Source organism: Eriocheir sinensis, chromosome 20 (assembly GCF_024679095.1).
Source record: "Eriocheir sinensis breed Jianghai 21 chromosome 20, ASM2467909v1, whole genome shotgun sequence".
NCBI classification, from domain to species: Eukaryota; Metazoa; Arthropoda; class Malacostraca; order Decapoda; family Varunidae; genus Eriocheir; species Eriocheir sinensis.
In genome coordinates this window covers 12599515-12611989 of record NC_066528.1, presented here as the reverse complement: position 1 = coordinate 12611989, position 12475 = coordinate 12599515, and the positions used below count along the sequence as shown (strand labels likewise).

Sequence of the window (12475 nt, the reverse complement as noted above, 5' to 3'; positions counted from 1 at the left end):
GTGGGCAGGTAAGGCATGAACACCTGCAGCTTAATTAAGAACTCAGGTGAGGCAGGAAAGGTGAGGGAAGTTTAGATACGAAGAAAAAACTAAATGAAAAAAAAAAAAAAACTCAAGGGGAGCATTTTGTGTGTGTGGCGAGGGCGGACAAGCGAGGCAAGATGGAGAGGTCTCGAGGGTAAGATTGTATAAAGGGGATGGAAGGGTTGACAAGGGGGGGTGTAGGAGGGATGTGGACAAGGTGTGAAAAGGGGGCGGCAGAGGAAAGGATGAAAAAGGAAGAAGAAGAAGAGGTGTGAAACGGAGGCGGTATGGGGAAGAGACGAGAAAGGAAGAAGAAGAAGGAAAAGAAGAAAAAGAAGAAGAAGAAGAACAAGAAGAAAAAGAAGAAGAAGAAGAAGAAGAAGAACTAGATGAAGATGAAGAAGAAGAAGAAAAAGAAGAAGGAAGAAAAGGGAGGAGGTGTAGGTATCAAATAGCATAAGGAACTGGAAGAAAATAGAAAGGAGGCAAAAAGGAAGAGTGTTACGAGTACAAAAATAGGAGGGAAGGAGAGTGAGGAATAGGAAGGAGAGAACAAGAAGAAAGAGGTGTAGGATAGCAGAAGGCATTATACCTAAACCGTAAGGAAATGAAAGAAAATAAAGGAGGCAAAAAGGAAGAAAAGGTGTCTTGAGAGTACGAAAATAGGAAGGCGATTGGAGGAAAGGAAGAAGTGAATAAGGGAGCGAAGGTGTAGGCTTCTCAACTATAAGCAAAGGTCCAGTTAGACAAGTTCAAATGTATGCAGAGGTCCGGATAAGTATTGTAGAATGGATTATTGCAAGTGTATTCCCTCGACTGACTGTTGGCCGAGGAAATATACTTGCAAGAATCTATCGCCAGGACATTCATGTTATTTAATTATATTTTCTACTCCTGGAAGAGCCTGGGGTTCAGCTACAACACTCAGATTCGGAACGCGGGCCCTGGTGTAGGATATTAGAAGCAATTACGTATATAGTGCCTGGAACAAAGAAAATAGGAGACAAAATGGATGATAGGGAGTGTTGAGAGAAGAAAAAGTGGAGGGAAGGAGGATGAAGGAGAGAAGGGAAAAAGAAGGAGATATAGGTTGTTAAAAAGCCTTATGAGAGGAGCAAGCACACATACTCACCAGGGCTTCATGAGTGCTCTGGCCTCCTCGAAGCGGTTGTTGAAGAAGTAGCTGCAGGCGAGTCTTGCTTCCTCCATCGCGGTGGACAGATCCATCGCGCACACCCTGAGAGGAGACAAAGGGTTGGTTAGGTCTGGTGAACGATGGAAAAATACGATTGGGAGAATGGGAAGATTAGCAGAAGGAAAGATTAGAAGAAAGATTGAGAGAAAAGGAAGATTAAGAAAAGGAAAGGAACACGGAAACATTGGGAGACAAGAAGAGTTTGATGGAGAGTAAAGAGGGGAAAATGTTGGAAAGTTTCGTTTAGTCGGCGCAACATCTGTGGTCATATGCCGGAGAGAGACAGAAGGGGAAGGAATTATAGGAGAAGGGAACAGATCCCAGGAGACGGGACACAACCCCCGATTAATACCTGGTACCCATTCACTGCTGGGTGGACAGGGGCGTAGGGTATCGGAAAAGCCGCCCAAATTTTTCCACTCCGCCCGGGAAAGTGAAAAGAAGAAAAGGAAGCGAAGGGAGGACAGGGAAGGTTAAATGTACGAAAAGTGAAGAGAAGGAAAATAGAAAAGTGGAGAGAAGAATAAAGAGGAACATAGAGGAGAGGAAAAGAATAAGAGGAAGGAGAAAGGGTCGGTTTGGTCTTCTACTGGACGAAAATTGGGAAAATGTGTAAGAAGGAAAAAGAAGAGAGAGAGAGACGAAAAAGGCGTTATGTAAGTTTGCTATAGGAAGGGGAGAGGAAAACTACAGGAGGAGGAGGAGGAGGAGGAGGAGGAGGAGATAAATTAAAAACAGAAAAGTATGGATTTATATGCACAGAGATGATGAATATAAATGGGAGACAAGTAGGATAAAATAAGAAGAAGGAGGAGGAGGAGGAGGAGGAAAAGTGTATAAATATAGAAAGAAAATGAGAAGATAGAGAAGAGAATGAGAGAAGAGAGAAGGGAGGAGAATTGAAGGGGGTGGATAAGTATATGAAAAGGGAGAAGGGAGAGAAAAGAGAAGGGAGGAAAGGTACAAAAGAAGGAGAAACTAGATAGAAGAGAGATAGAAGAAGAAAGAGATAAGAGAAAATTAAAAGAAGAACAAGACAGAGAAAAGGAAGAAGAAAGGAAGGGAAAAAAAGACGGAGGGTAGGAAAGAAAGAAAGGAAGGAAGAATGGGAGAAGAGGAAGAATGGGAGAAATGGAAGTTTAAAGAATAGAAGAAAATATGGAGAAGGGGAATGTTTGGAGAAGACTGAGAGAAGGAAAGAAAGAAGGGAAGGAAGGAAGAAGGGGAGAAGAGGAAGAATGGAAGAAGAGGAAAAAGGGGAGAAGACGAACGGGAGAAATTAAAGTTTAAAGAAAAAGAAAAAAAATGGAGAAGGGGAATGTTTGGAGAATACTGAAAGAGGGAAAGAAAGGAGGGAAGGAAGAAAGAAAGAAGGAAAGGGAGTAAGAAAGGAAGAATGAGAGAAGAGGAGGATTAGGAGAAGAGAAGGAAGAAAGATAAAATGACTGAAAAGAGGAAAAAATTGGGAGGGAAAAGGAAGAAAGGGAACGAGAGAGATCTTCATATAGGTACAATCAAGGACTCTCTCTCTTTCTTTATTTATTTATTTATTCCTTCCTTCCATCTATGTTTTTTTTACTCTTTCTCTCTATCCCTCTCTCTATATTTTTCTGTTTATCTATGTGTGTTTTAAACTATCTCTATATTTATCTATTTTTGTATGTATTTTAATTTATCAATCTCTGTTTAAGTATCCATCTGTTTATCAAGCTCTATTTATCTATCTATCAATACGTCTTATACCTCAGTTTTCTCTCTCTCTATCTATCTATTTCATGCTATATCAACAAGGAGAGCAGAACAAGCAGCTGGCAATACATACAACATACACAAGAATCATTATCCCCTGACTGAACACACACACACACACACACACACACACACACACACACATTCACTTTCATTTAGATCACCGGCGTTCACCTTCCCTCTTCACCTGTTCTGCGCCTCGCCACGCTTTCACACGGTCCGCTTATCACGGCCCTTCAAGCATCACCACGCCAGGCTCGGGGAGTGACGGGCGGGTTGTGACTGGTATTGGTCTAGGTTTAATGAATAATAATCGACGTCTGTTGTTTTAAGTTAGGTTTTGTAAGTGTAGAGTACTATAGTAGGCCTTCGTTAAACAGTGGTTCGCGTTTCTAACTACGAATCTGCGGGTCAGGGTTCGAATCCTGGCCTGGGAAGATGGAGGAGGAAGAGGAGGAGGAGGAAGAGGAGGAGGAGTAGGAGGAGGAGGAGGAAGAGGAGGAGGAAGAGGAAGAGGACGAGGAGGAGGACGAGGAGGACGAGGAAGACGAAGACGAGGAAGACGAGGACGAGGAAGACGAAGACGAGGAAGACGAGGACGAGGAAGACGAAGACGAGGAAGACGAGGACGAGGAAGACGAGGACGAGGAGGACAAGGACAAGGAGGAGGAGGACGAGGAGGAGGAGGAGGAGACAAAATAGAAATAGAAAAGTATGGATTTATAAGTCCAGAGATGATGAATATAAATAGGAGACAGGTAGGGTAGGAGAAGGAGGAGGAGGAGGACGAGGAGGCTGATCGGTAAATGGGTACCTGGGGAAACCTGGGGAGGGTAAACTGTTGTAACCCGGATGTCACGCTGGCCCTGTGTCGGGTTGAGGGTTCCCTCCCACCACATGACTAAAAGGGCCAACGGGACGGAGATGAGCACCGCCGCCACGCGCAGCTATAGCGTGTGCTCCCAACTTTATCTCCACCTTTTCGATTTCAGCAACGATTCACTTGTGGTTTATGATACGATATGAACAAAATGCTTCACCGGCAGTCACCGATTCTACACTGTCCCAAAGATAAAGAGGAGGACCTATTAATATGTTTTTCACTGACCGAAGTAACTGTAAAGGGATCTGTTATATAAGGTCCCTGAGGAGAATGAAGAGGAGGACGACAGGGAGGACGAGGAGGAAGATGAGAGGAAGGACGAGAATGATAATGATGATGATGATGATAAGGAGGAGGAGGAAGAGGAGGAGGAGGATGTATAGATGATTGATAATGTATTGAGTTAGTATACCATAGGATGGGGAAGGAAAAGACGAAGAAAAGACTAAGAGTAGTAGAAGTAGCAGTAGTAGTAGTAGTAGTAGTAGTAGTAGTAGTAGTAGTAGTAGTAGTAGTAGGAGGAGGAGGAGGAGGAGGAGTATTACGAAGGCCAACAGGAAGGGTGGTAAAGGAAAGGAAATATGAGCGGGTGAGTGGTGGTTATTTTTTTTTTTTTTCCAAGGAAGACAACTGAGAGAAGCGGAACGGACGTACAACACGATATGTTTGATTGTGAATGAACTCTTATTCCATGACGTTTTTTTTTTTTTTTTTACAACGGAGACGGCTCAAGGGCAACAACGTGAAAAAAAAGCCCGCTACTTGCCACTCCCAATAGAATGAATATAAAGTAAAGTCGTTATATTATCTACTCTGCTTTATTTTACTGCTCCGTTATTTATTTTATCATCATTGGTGCTATTTGTTTAGGTCGTGTGTTTTGTTTTCAGTAAATAAAAAAAATTAAGCTGGAAAAATAAAAACGAAAAAAATGCTTCTCCTAACACGATTTTTTTCTTTTTTTTCTTTTTTCTATTGATGGTTAGAATATTTCATTTTTATTTCTGTATTTATAAAGATTTTTTCAGATTCAGGCTTCGTGTTTTGTTTTCAATCGCATCAGAAAATATATAAAAAAAGTGCTTCCTCACATAACACCGATTTTCTTCTTTTCTTCATTTTTCTTTTCGGAGGGGGGCTATTTATGGTCAGCATATCAAACATTTTTTTTACTGTATTTATTGAGGTATTTCTTCAGGTCAAGTCTTTGTGTTTAATGTTGTTCAGTTTCGCCAATTATTATTTCTTTTACAACAAAGGAAACAGCTCAAGGGCACAAAAAAAGAAAACAATAATAAAAAAGCCCGTTCAGTTTCGACATTTTTTTCTTTTCTTTTACAACAAAGGAAACAGCTCAAGGGCACAACAAAAGGAAACAATAATAAAAAAGCCCGTTCAGTTTCGCCATTTTTTCTTTTTTTTACAACAAAGGAAACAGCTCAAGGGCACAAAAAAAAGAAAACAATAATAAAAGAAAGCCCGCTACTCGCTGCTCCAAAAAAGAATCCAAAGAGGTGGCCGAAAGAGAGGTCAATTAACAGCCCCCAATAAACAGTTCCCAAGTTCACAGGTTCATTGCACGTTACGAATCAGCCGTGCATGACGCATCTAAAGTCTTCATTGTTCGACTCAAGTCAGCGTGTCCGTTGCATAACCCTTCCAGCCGTTTAGCACGCAGCACAACGATATGAAAACAGAGTGGGTCGAAGCAAACACAACAACGCATCGCGGACTGTACCCAAGCAAAGGAAACGGTGCCAGTGTGGTAGAGGAACAGGACACAGACTCCGGCCCATATCTCAAACATTCCGTTGCTTACACAGCCACATCTGATAAGGCTTTAGTAGAGGATTTGACGAGTAATTCCATGGGTAGTTTTATGAGTCTCGTAATTGTTTGATAAGGCTTTAGTAGAGGTTATTATGTTAGTATTTCCATGGCTAATTTTATGAGTATAGTGGTTTGACAAGGCTTTTCTACACTATTCATGAAAACCTTATATGCTAAACTCTTGGGGCCCATATTCTCAAACTATTGGGAACTTAACATCCCCACATTTGAAAAGCTTTAGTAGAGGATTTGACGAGTAATTCCAAGGGTAGTTTTATGAGCCTAGTGATAGTTTGACAAGGCTTCTGCACCATGACCGTGAGAGAACCAGACTAATAACCTTTGTGGCCTTTGGAAATGTGTAAAAATGCTGTCCAGAATGCTTCCCATCACGCTTATTCGGCGATGATCACAAAGTCTTGCTTGGATTATAAGTATATGAACATTCTCCACACCCTCCTTTGCAACTAAGTAAACAAAGGAAAACGGAGATAATTGGGAAAGCGATGGTTATTTTATTTTATTTAAGGGAAAGCTGTAAAAGATGACTGAAAAAGGAGGAACAGATGTAAATATGGGTGAACTTTTACGCTACGACGTTTACGATGTTTCAGACGTTTAAACTGAGACCCCCCCCCCCCACCCCATACACACACACACACACACACACACACACACACACACACACACACACACACACACACACAATGAGGAGGTACAGACGTAAATATGGATGAACTTTTATGCTACTACGTTTGCGATGCTTCAGACGTTTAAACTGAGCCCCCGCCCCTCCCTCCCCACACACACACACACACACACAATGAGGAGGTACAGACGTAAATATGGATGAACTTTTATGCTACTACGTTTGCGATGCTTCAGACGTTTAAACTGAGCCCCCGCCCCTCACCCTCACACAGTTTATACAGCCTGAAAAATAAAGGTGTACCCTGGTCCTTATAAATCACCAAAAGTTTCAGTATTTTTTAATTATGCACGAACTCTGGAAACAAAAGTAATTAGTAGAAGTGACTTGCGATACTAAGTCAAGAGTTAATCTAGCCAACTATTGCTTCTAATATACGTACCGAAAAAATAGCATGGGGAGTGCATAGGATACTTCTGTCAACGTTATCACTCAAGTTTTCCTTCCCGCGACGCCCAACAGAGGCAGGAACACATCACCACATTTCACCATGGCTCCCCACGACCTCCCCGTAACCTTTTCTCGCTGGCATTACATCTTATAGGCACAGAACCACTTCACCTCACCTCATCAGAACGTCACCACACCATACTTCACCACAGCTCACCAACACTTCTCGTCACTCCGTCTCACACTAACAAACACCTCACCACACCTTCCCAGCACCTCTTCTCACTGTCACAATTTACACTAACAAGGACATTTTTACTTACCTCACCAACGCTTCTCCCTGTCATCAAAACTTACACTGACAGGAACACCTCACTACACCTCACCAACACCTCTCAAACACCTTACCAGCACCTCTCCTCAGTCACAACTTACACTGACAGGAACACCTCACCAACACCTCACCAGCACCTCTCCTCACTGTCACAACTTACACTGACAGGAACACCTCACTACACCTCACCAACACCTTTCAAACACCTCACCAGCACCTCTCCTCACTGTCACAACTTACACTGACAGGAACACCTCACTACACCTCACCAACACCTCTCAAACACCTCACCAGCACCTCTCCTCACTGTCACAACTTACACTGACAGGAACACCTCACTACCCTTCACCAACACCTCTCAAACACCTCACCAGCACCTCTCCTCGCTGTCCCACAACTCCCAAGCATCCAAAACACTCTCCCCTCATCGTCGCCACTCACCTGCTCCTCTGTGGGCGCCCGAACCGCTCCGTCAGCAGAACTTTTAGCATGGTGTTCAGGTTCATGGGAAGGCTGCGGGGCTGGGGGTAGGGGGGGTAGGGGGGGGGGGAGTCTCACCACTTTGCAACACCACCGCCTTTACCACGGTTATTCAGCACTAGGAGTCAGCACCGTCATTGCAACTCATTCAGCACTGTTACTTTTACAGTCACAACACTCAACACTACTTAGAGTTTAACACCACTACCTTTACCACGGTTATTCAGCACTAGGAGTCAGCACCGTCATTGTAATTCATTCAGCACTGTTACTTTTATATCGTCACAACACTCAGCACCCTTACTCAGCACCACTAAGAGTTCGACACCATCGCCGCTACTCCACGTTCATTCAGCACCAGCAGTCAGCACATCCATTGTCAGTCAGCACTGTTACACGGCACTACTATTCAGCACCGTCAAGCAGCACCACTCAAGTTTACCGAAAGTCTGACCACTTCACAACACCGCCAGCACAGTTTAATCAGCACTACAAATCAGCACCATCATTATGACTCAGCACTGTTATTCACTGCACTTTTGTCACGGTTATTTAGCACTAGGAGTCAGCACCATCATTAAAACTCAGCACTGTTACCTTGCACGTCCACGCAGCACCTGTACAAGTTTAACACAACCGCCACTCAGCAAGGCCGCGCGGTAATGCCTATCTCCCCGCCCTCCACACACACACACACGCACGCCTACACACGCCTACAGCCACCCACATCACGCACACGGACCCTCTACAGTCTACAGTCTACGCAGCGTTCACAAAGGGTCTACAGTGTCCTTGAGGTAGCCAGTAATGGTAGGCGAAGGTCACTGTGCGGGATACACGGAACTATCACCGCTGCCGCCGCCTGAGTACCGCCGCAATGGCACACTGAAAGACTAGATTCATTGCATGTCCACTGGAATGCAAGAATAACGCTGTTTGGCACCTCAACCTCTCTAGGAAACCGCTTCGGCGCCCGACCACACACATCTGACAAGGCTTTCCTGGGAGCTGTGGGCATTTCCAGGAGTAGTTTTATGACCCTGGTGGTAGTTTGACCTTTCTTCTGTACCGTGAACCTAAAAAATCACGCATTAGAACCCGAATGATCTCCTTTATGGCCTTTGGAAATAGTGCGTGTGAGAGGCGGCAGCGTCTGAGATTGCCAACCCAGTCTGTTCGGAACGCTTCGCTTCACGCCATAACAAAGCGAACCGTTCGCTCATATTGGGGAAGGATGACTCAATGATCACGGTTTATGGAAGTCTTGTGCGGCCTTCAGCGGGGAGCCAGGCAGATCTTCCTTTCCATCTTAGGCGTATAGGGTCGGTGTTCCCAGCCGCTTCCGCCTCTCACATCAACAACTCCCCAAGGCCAAAAAAAGGAGGTTAATCGGGCTCTAATGAGTGTACTTCAGATTCATGGTACAGACGAGGGGTCAAACTACCACCAGGGTCATAAAACTTACCCCTGGAAATGACCAAAACTCCTGTGAAAGCCTTGTCAAATATGTGAGCTTGGAAATGGCCAAAACTCCTGTGAAAGCCTTGTCAAATATGAGAGCTTGGAAATGGCCAAAACACCTAAGATAGCCTTGTGAAATATGTGAGCATGTAAATGGCCAAAACTCCTGAGATAGCCTTGTCATATATGTGAGCTTGGAAATGGCCAAAACTGCTGTGAAAGCCTTGTCAAATATGTGAGCTTGGGCGCCGAAATGTTTCAACACCATACTCTTAAAACTCTCGAGGCATCCACATCCACATTTGATAAGGCTTTTGCAGGTGTTGTGGGCCTTTCCAAGAACAGTGTTTAAGCGCCATATTCTAAAATGTTTATTCTTAAATGTTTAATCTTAAATGTCTATTCTTAAATGTCTATTCTTAAATGTCTATTCTTAAATGTTTATTCTTAAATGTCTATTCTTAAATGTTTATTCTTAAATGTTTAATCTTAAATGTTTATTCTTAAATGTTTAAGCGCCATATTCATAAAACTCGAGACATCCACATCCACATTTGATAAGTCTTTTGCAGGAGTTGTGGGCCTTTCCAAGAACAGCTTTTTGACCCTGGTGGTGGTTTGACAAGGCTTCTGTACCATGAACTCTAAAAACCACTCATGTGAACGCATTTTGCCTCGTTGTTGGGCTTTAGAAACAAGTGATGTGGGAGTCGGTAGCGTCTGAGATCCATATTCCCTATCCACTCCGACATTTTCAAATTTTGACGCTCGTAACACCTAGCATCGTACTCGTATATCTGAACAACGATAACGCTCACGAACACTTAACCCTATAAGATCCGACGCTATCAAATTTTCGCGCCTGTAACACCTGGCATCGTACTCATTTATCTGAACAACGATAACGCTCACGAACACTTAACCCTGTAAGATCCGACGTTTTCAAATTTTCGCGCCTGTAACACCTGGCATCGTACTCATTTATCTGAACAACGATAACGCTCACGAACACTTAACCCAATAAGATCCGACGTTTTCAAATTTTGACGCTCGTAACACCTGGCATCGTACTCATTTATCTGAACAACGATAACGCTCACGAACACTTAACCCTATAAGATCCGACGTTTTCAAATTTTGACGCTCGTAACACCTGGCATCGTACTCATTTATCTGAACAACGATAACACTCATGAACACTTAAGTACTGGTACCGAATCAATAGTGTAAAACAATAATGAATAATGAGTGAAAAGAAGCTAGTGGAAAGTAAAAAAAAAAAGTATCGTTTTGATCGAAGTGCCTGAGGGGAGGCCAGATTTGTCCCCCCTCGGATTGGACAGGGTTAAACGTATCGGGCTCCCACGACGGCTATCTCAAAGGCAACAGAAAAAAAAGATTAACCGGGATCTTATAGACGTTTTTCCCGTTCAGGATGCAGAAGTCAGGCACAAGGATCACCAGCATCACAAAACGTATCACCAGCATCACAAAACAGTCATGGAAAACCCCAGCAACTTCTATGAGAGACTTTTCAACCCGGCAGCAGCGATGGGCCAAATTTGTGGCCTTACCGTGTACCAGCGACCCCCCAAAAAAGATGATGCATAAACTGATCACAAATGTGTTGATATATATTATGGAATGGTTTGCGTGAGTGATGATTTTTTTCCTAATTTTTCTCGCTTAAAGAGACGAAGCGGGCGGCCGAGACGTTTAAAAATGCGGGTTAAAAGAATATCGACCGTAATTTCCACAAGGTTCTGAAGACTGTAAACTAACTCTGCTGCTTCTTTTCTTCTCAATTCAGCCTAACACACGAATATCCTCGCCCTTTCTTGTCTACCCAAGCCACAACCACGAAGGTCTACTAATTGCCTATACTATACTAATTGCCTCTTCTCTTCGTAATAACAGGGCGGACACGGAGGCTTTAGAAGGGGAATGCCGCCGCACCGAAGACCGCAACTCCTGACCGCCTACAACCTTTTTTTTTTTACAGTAAAGGAAGCAGCTCAAAGGAAAGGAAAACAAGGACCCGCTATGCGCTGCTCCCATAAAGAAAACAGAACGAGAGGCCAAAAGAGAGAGGGGGTAAATTTCGGATGGAGAAGTGTCTTGTTACTTGCTGGGTGTCCGTGATCGAGGCAGGATGTTGCTCCCTTTGTCCTTCGTCCCTCAAATCAACATACAAGGCCATAGGTGAGGTGTTCTTGGGGACATATTCTTAAACATTTCGGCGCCCAAACACACCCGCTGCTCAGGATGATGTAAGGGAGTATGATTCACGTTGAGGAAGCTGAGAGTTCTAGGGTCGCATTATGAGACATTTCGCCGCCCAAGAACACATATTTGACAAGGGTTTCGTAGGAGTTGTGGGCATTTCCAAGAGTTGCTTTATGACCCTGGTGTTAATTTGACCCTTCTTCTGTACCGTGAACCTAAAGAAACATATTTGACAAGGGTTTCGTAGGAGTTGTGGGCATTTCCAGGAGTTGTTTTATGACCCTGGTGTTAATTTGACCCTTCTTCTGTACCGTGAACCTAAAGAAACATATTTGACAAGGGTTTCGTAGGAGTTGTGGGCATTTCCAGGAGTAGTTTAATCACCCTGGTTGTAGTTTGACCCTTCCTCTGTACCATGAACCTGAAGAAACACTCATTAGAACCCGATTGACCCCCTCTTTGACCTTTAGAAATAGATGATGTGAGAAGCGAAAGTGTCTTATAATACCAATCGTAGTATCTAATGCTTTGTTTCTTCTTATCGTAAAGGAGGCAAATGAAGGGTAAACAAAAGAAAAAGCGATGCAAGGGACTAAGATTCGTGCTGGGAAGGCTGAGATTTCTATTATTATCTAACTCTTCTTTTCTTCTTCTTAGGGTAAAGGAGGCAAGTCAAGGGCAAACAGATGATCTAGAGAAAAAAAAGTCCGCTATCTCGCTACTCCTCAAAAGCGATGCAAAGGACTAAGATTTGTGTTGTGGAAGCGGAGAGTTATATTATCTAACGCTTCTTTGCTTCTTCTTATGGTAACGGAGGCAAGTCAAGGGTAAACAGATGATATAGAGAAAAAAAAAGTCTGCTATGTCGCTACTCCTCAGAAGTGATGTAAGGAACTAAGATTTGTGTTGTGGAAGCGGAGAGTTCTATCATCTAACGCTTTTTTGCTTCTTATGGTAAAAGAGGAAAGTCAAGGGCAAACAGATGATATAGAGAAAAAAAGTCTGTTATGTCGCTACTCCTTAAAAGCGATGTAAGGGACTATGATTCGTGTTCTGGAAGCTGAGAGTTCTATTATCTAACGCTTCTTTGCTTCTTATGGTAAAAGAGGAAAGTCAAGGGTAAACGGATGATATAGAGAAAAAAAAGTCTTATGTCGCTACTCCTCAAAGGCGATGTAAGGGATTAAGTTTGTG

At 43.4% G+C, this 12475-nt stretch overlaps 1 protein-coding gene across 4 annotated transcripts in view; it reads right to left on the bottom strand.

Annotated features, from left to right (window-relative positions):
* Nucleotides 1-12475, bottom strand: part of LOC127001187 (tetratricopeptide repeat protein 39B-like) — a 94964-nt gene that overhangs the window by 32877 nt on the left and 49612 nt on the right. The window contains exons 1-3 of one of the 4 annotated variants that reach the window (XM_050865400.1): nt 7803-8444; nt 7556-7691; nt 1157-1261 (exon numbers count right to left, since the gene is read on the bottom strand). In XM_050865400.1, coding sequence (XP_050721357.1) covers nt 1157-1261; nt 7556-7620 — 170 coding nt within the window. In that variant the 5' untranslated portion in view covers nt 7621-7691; nt 7803-8444. Of the gene's footprint in view, nt 1-1156; nt 1262-7555; nt 8445-12475 lie in introns of those variants that run through there. The other 3 variants (XM_050865399.1, XM_050865401.1, XM_050865402.1) reach the window with 3 other exon arrangements.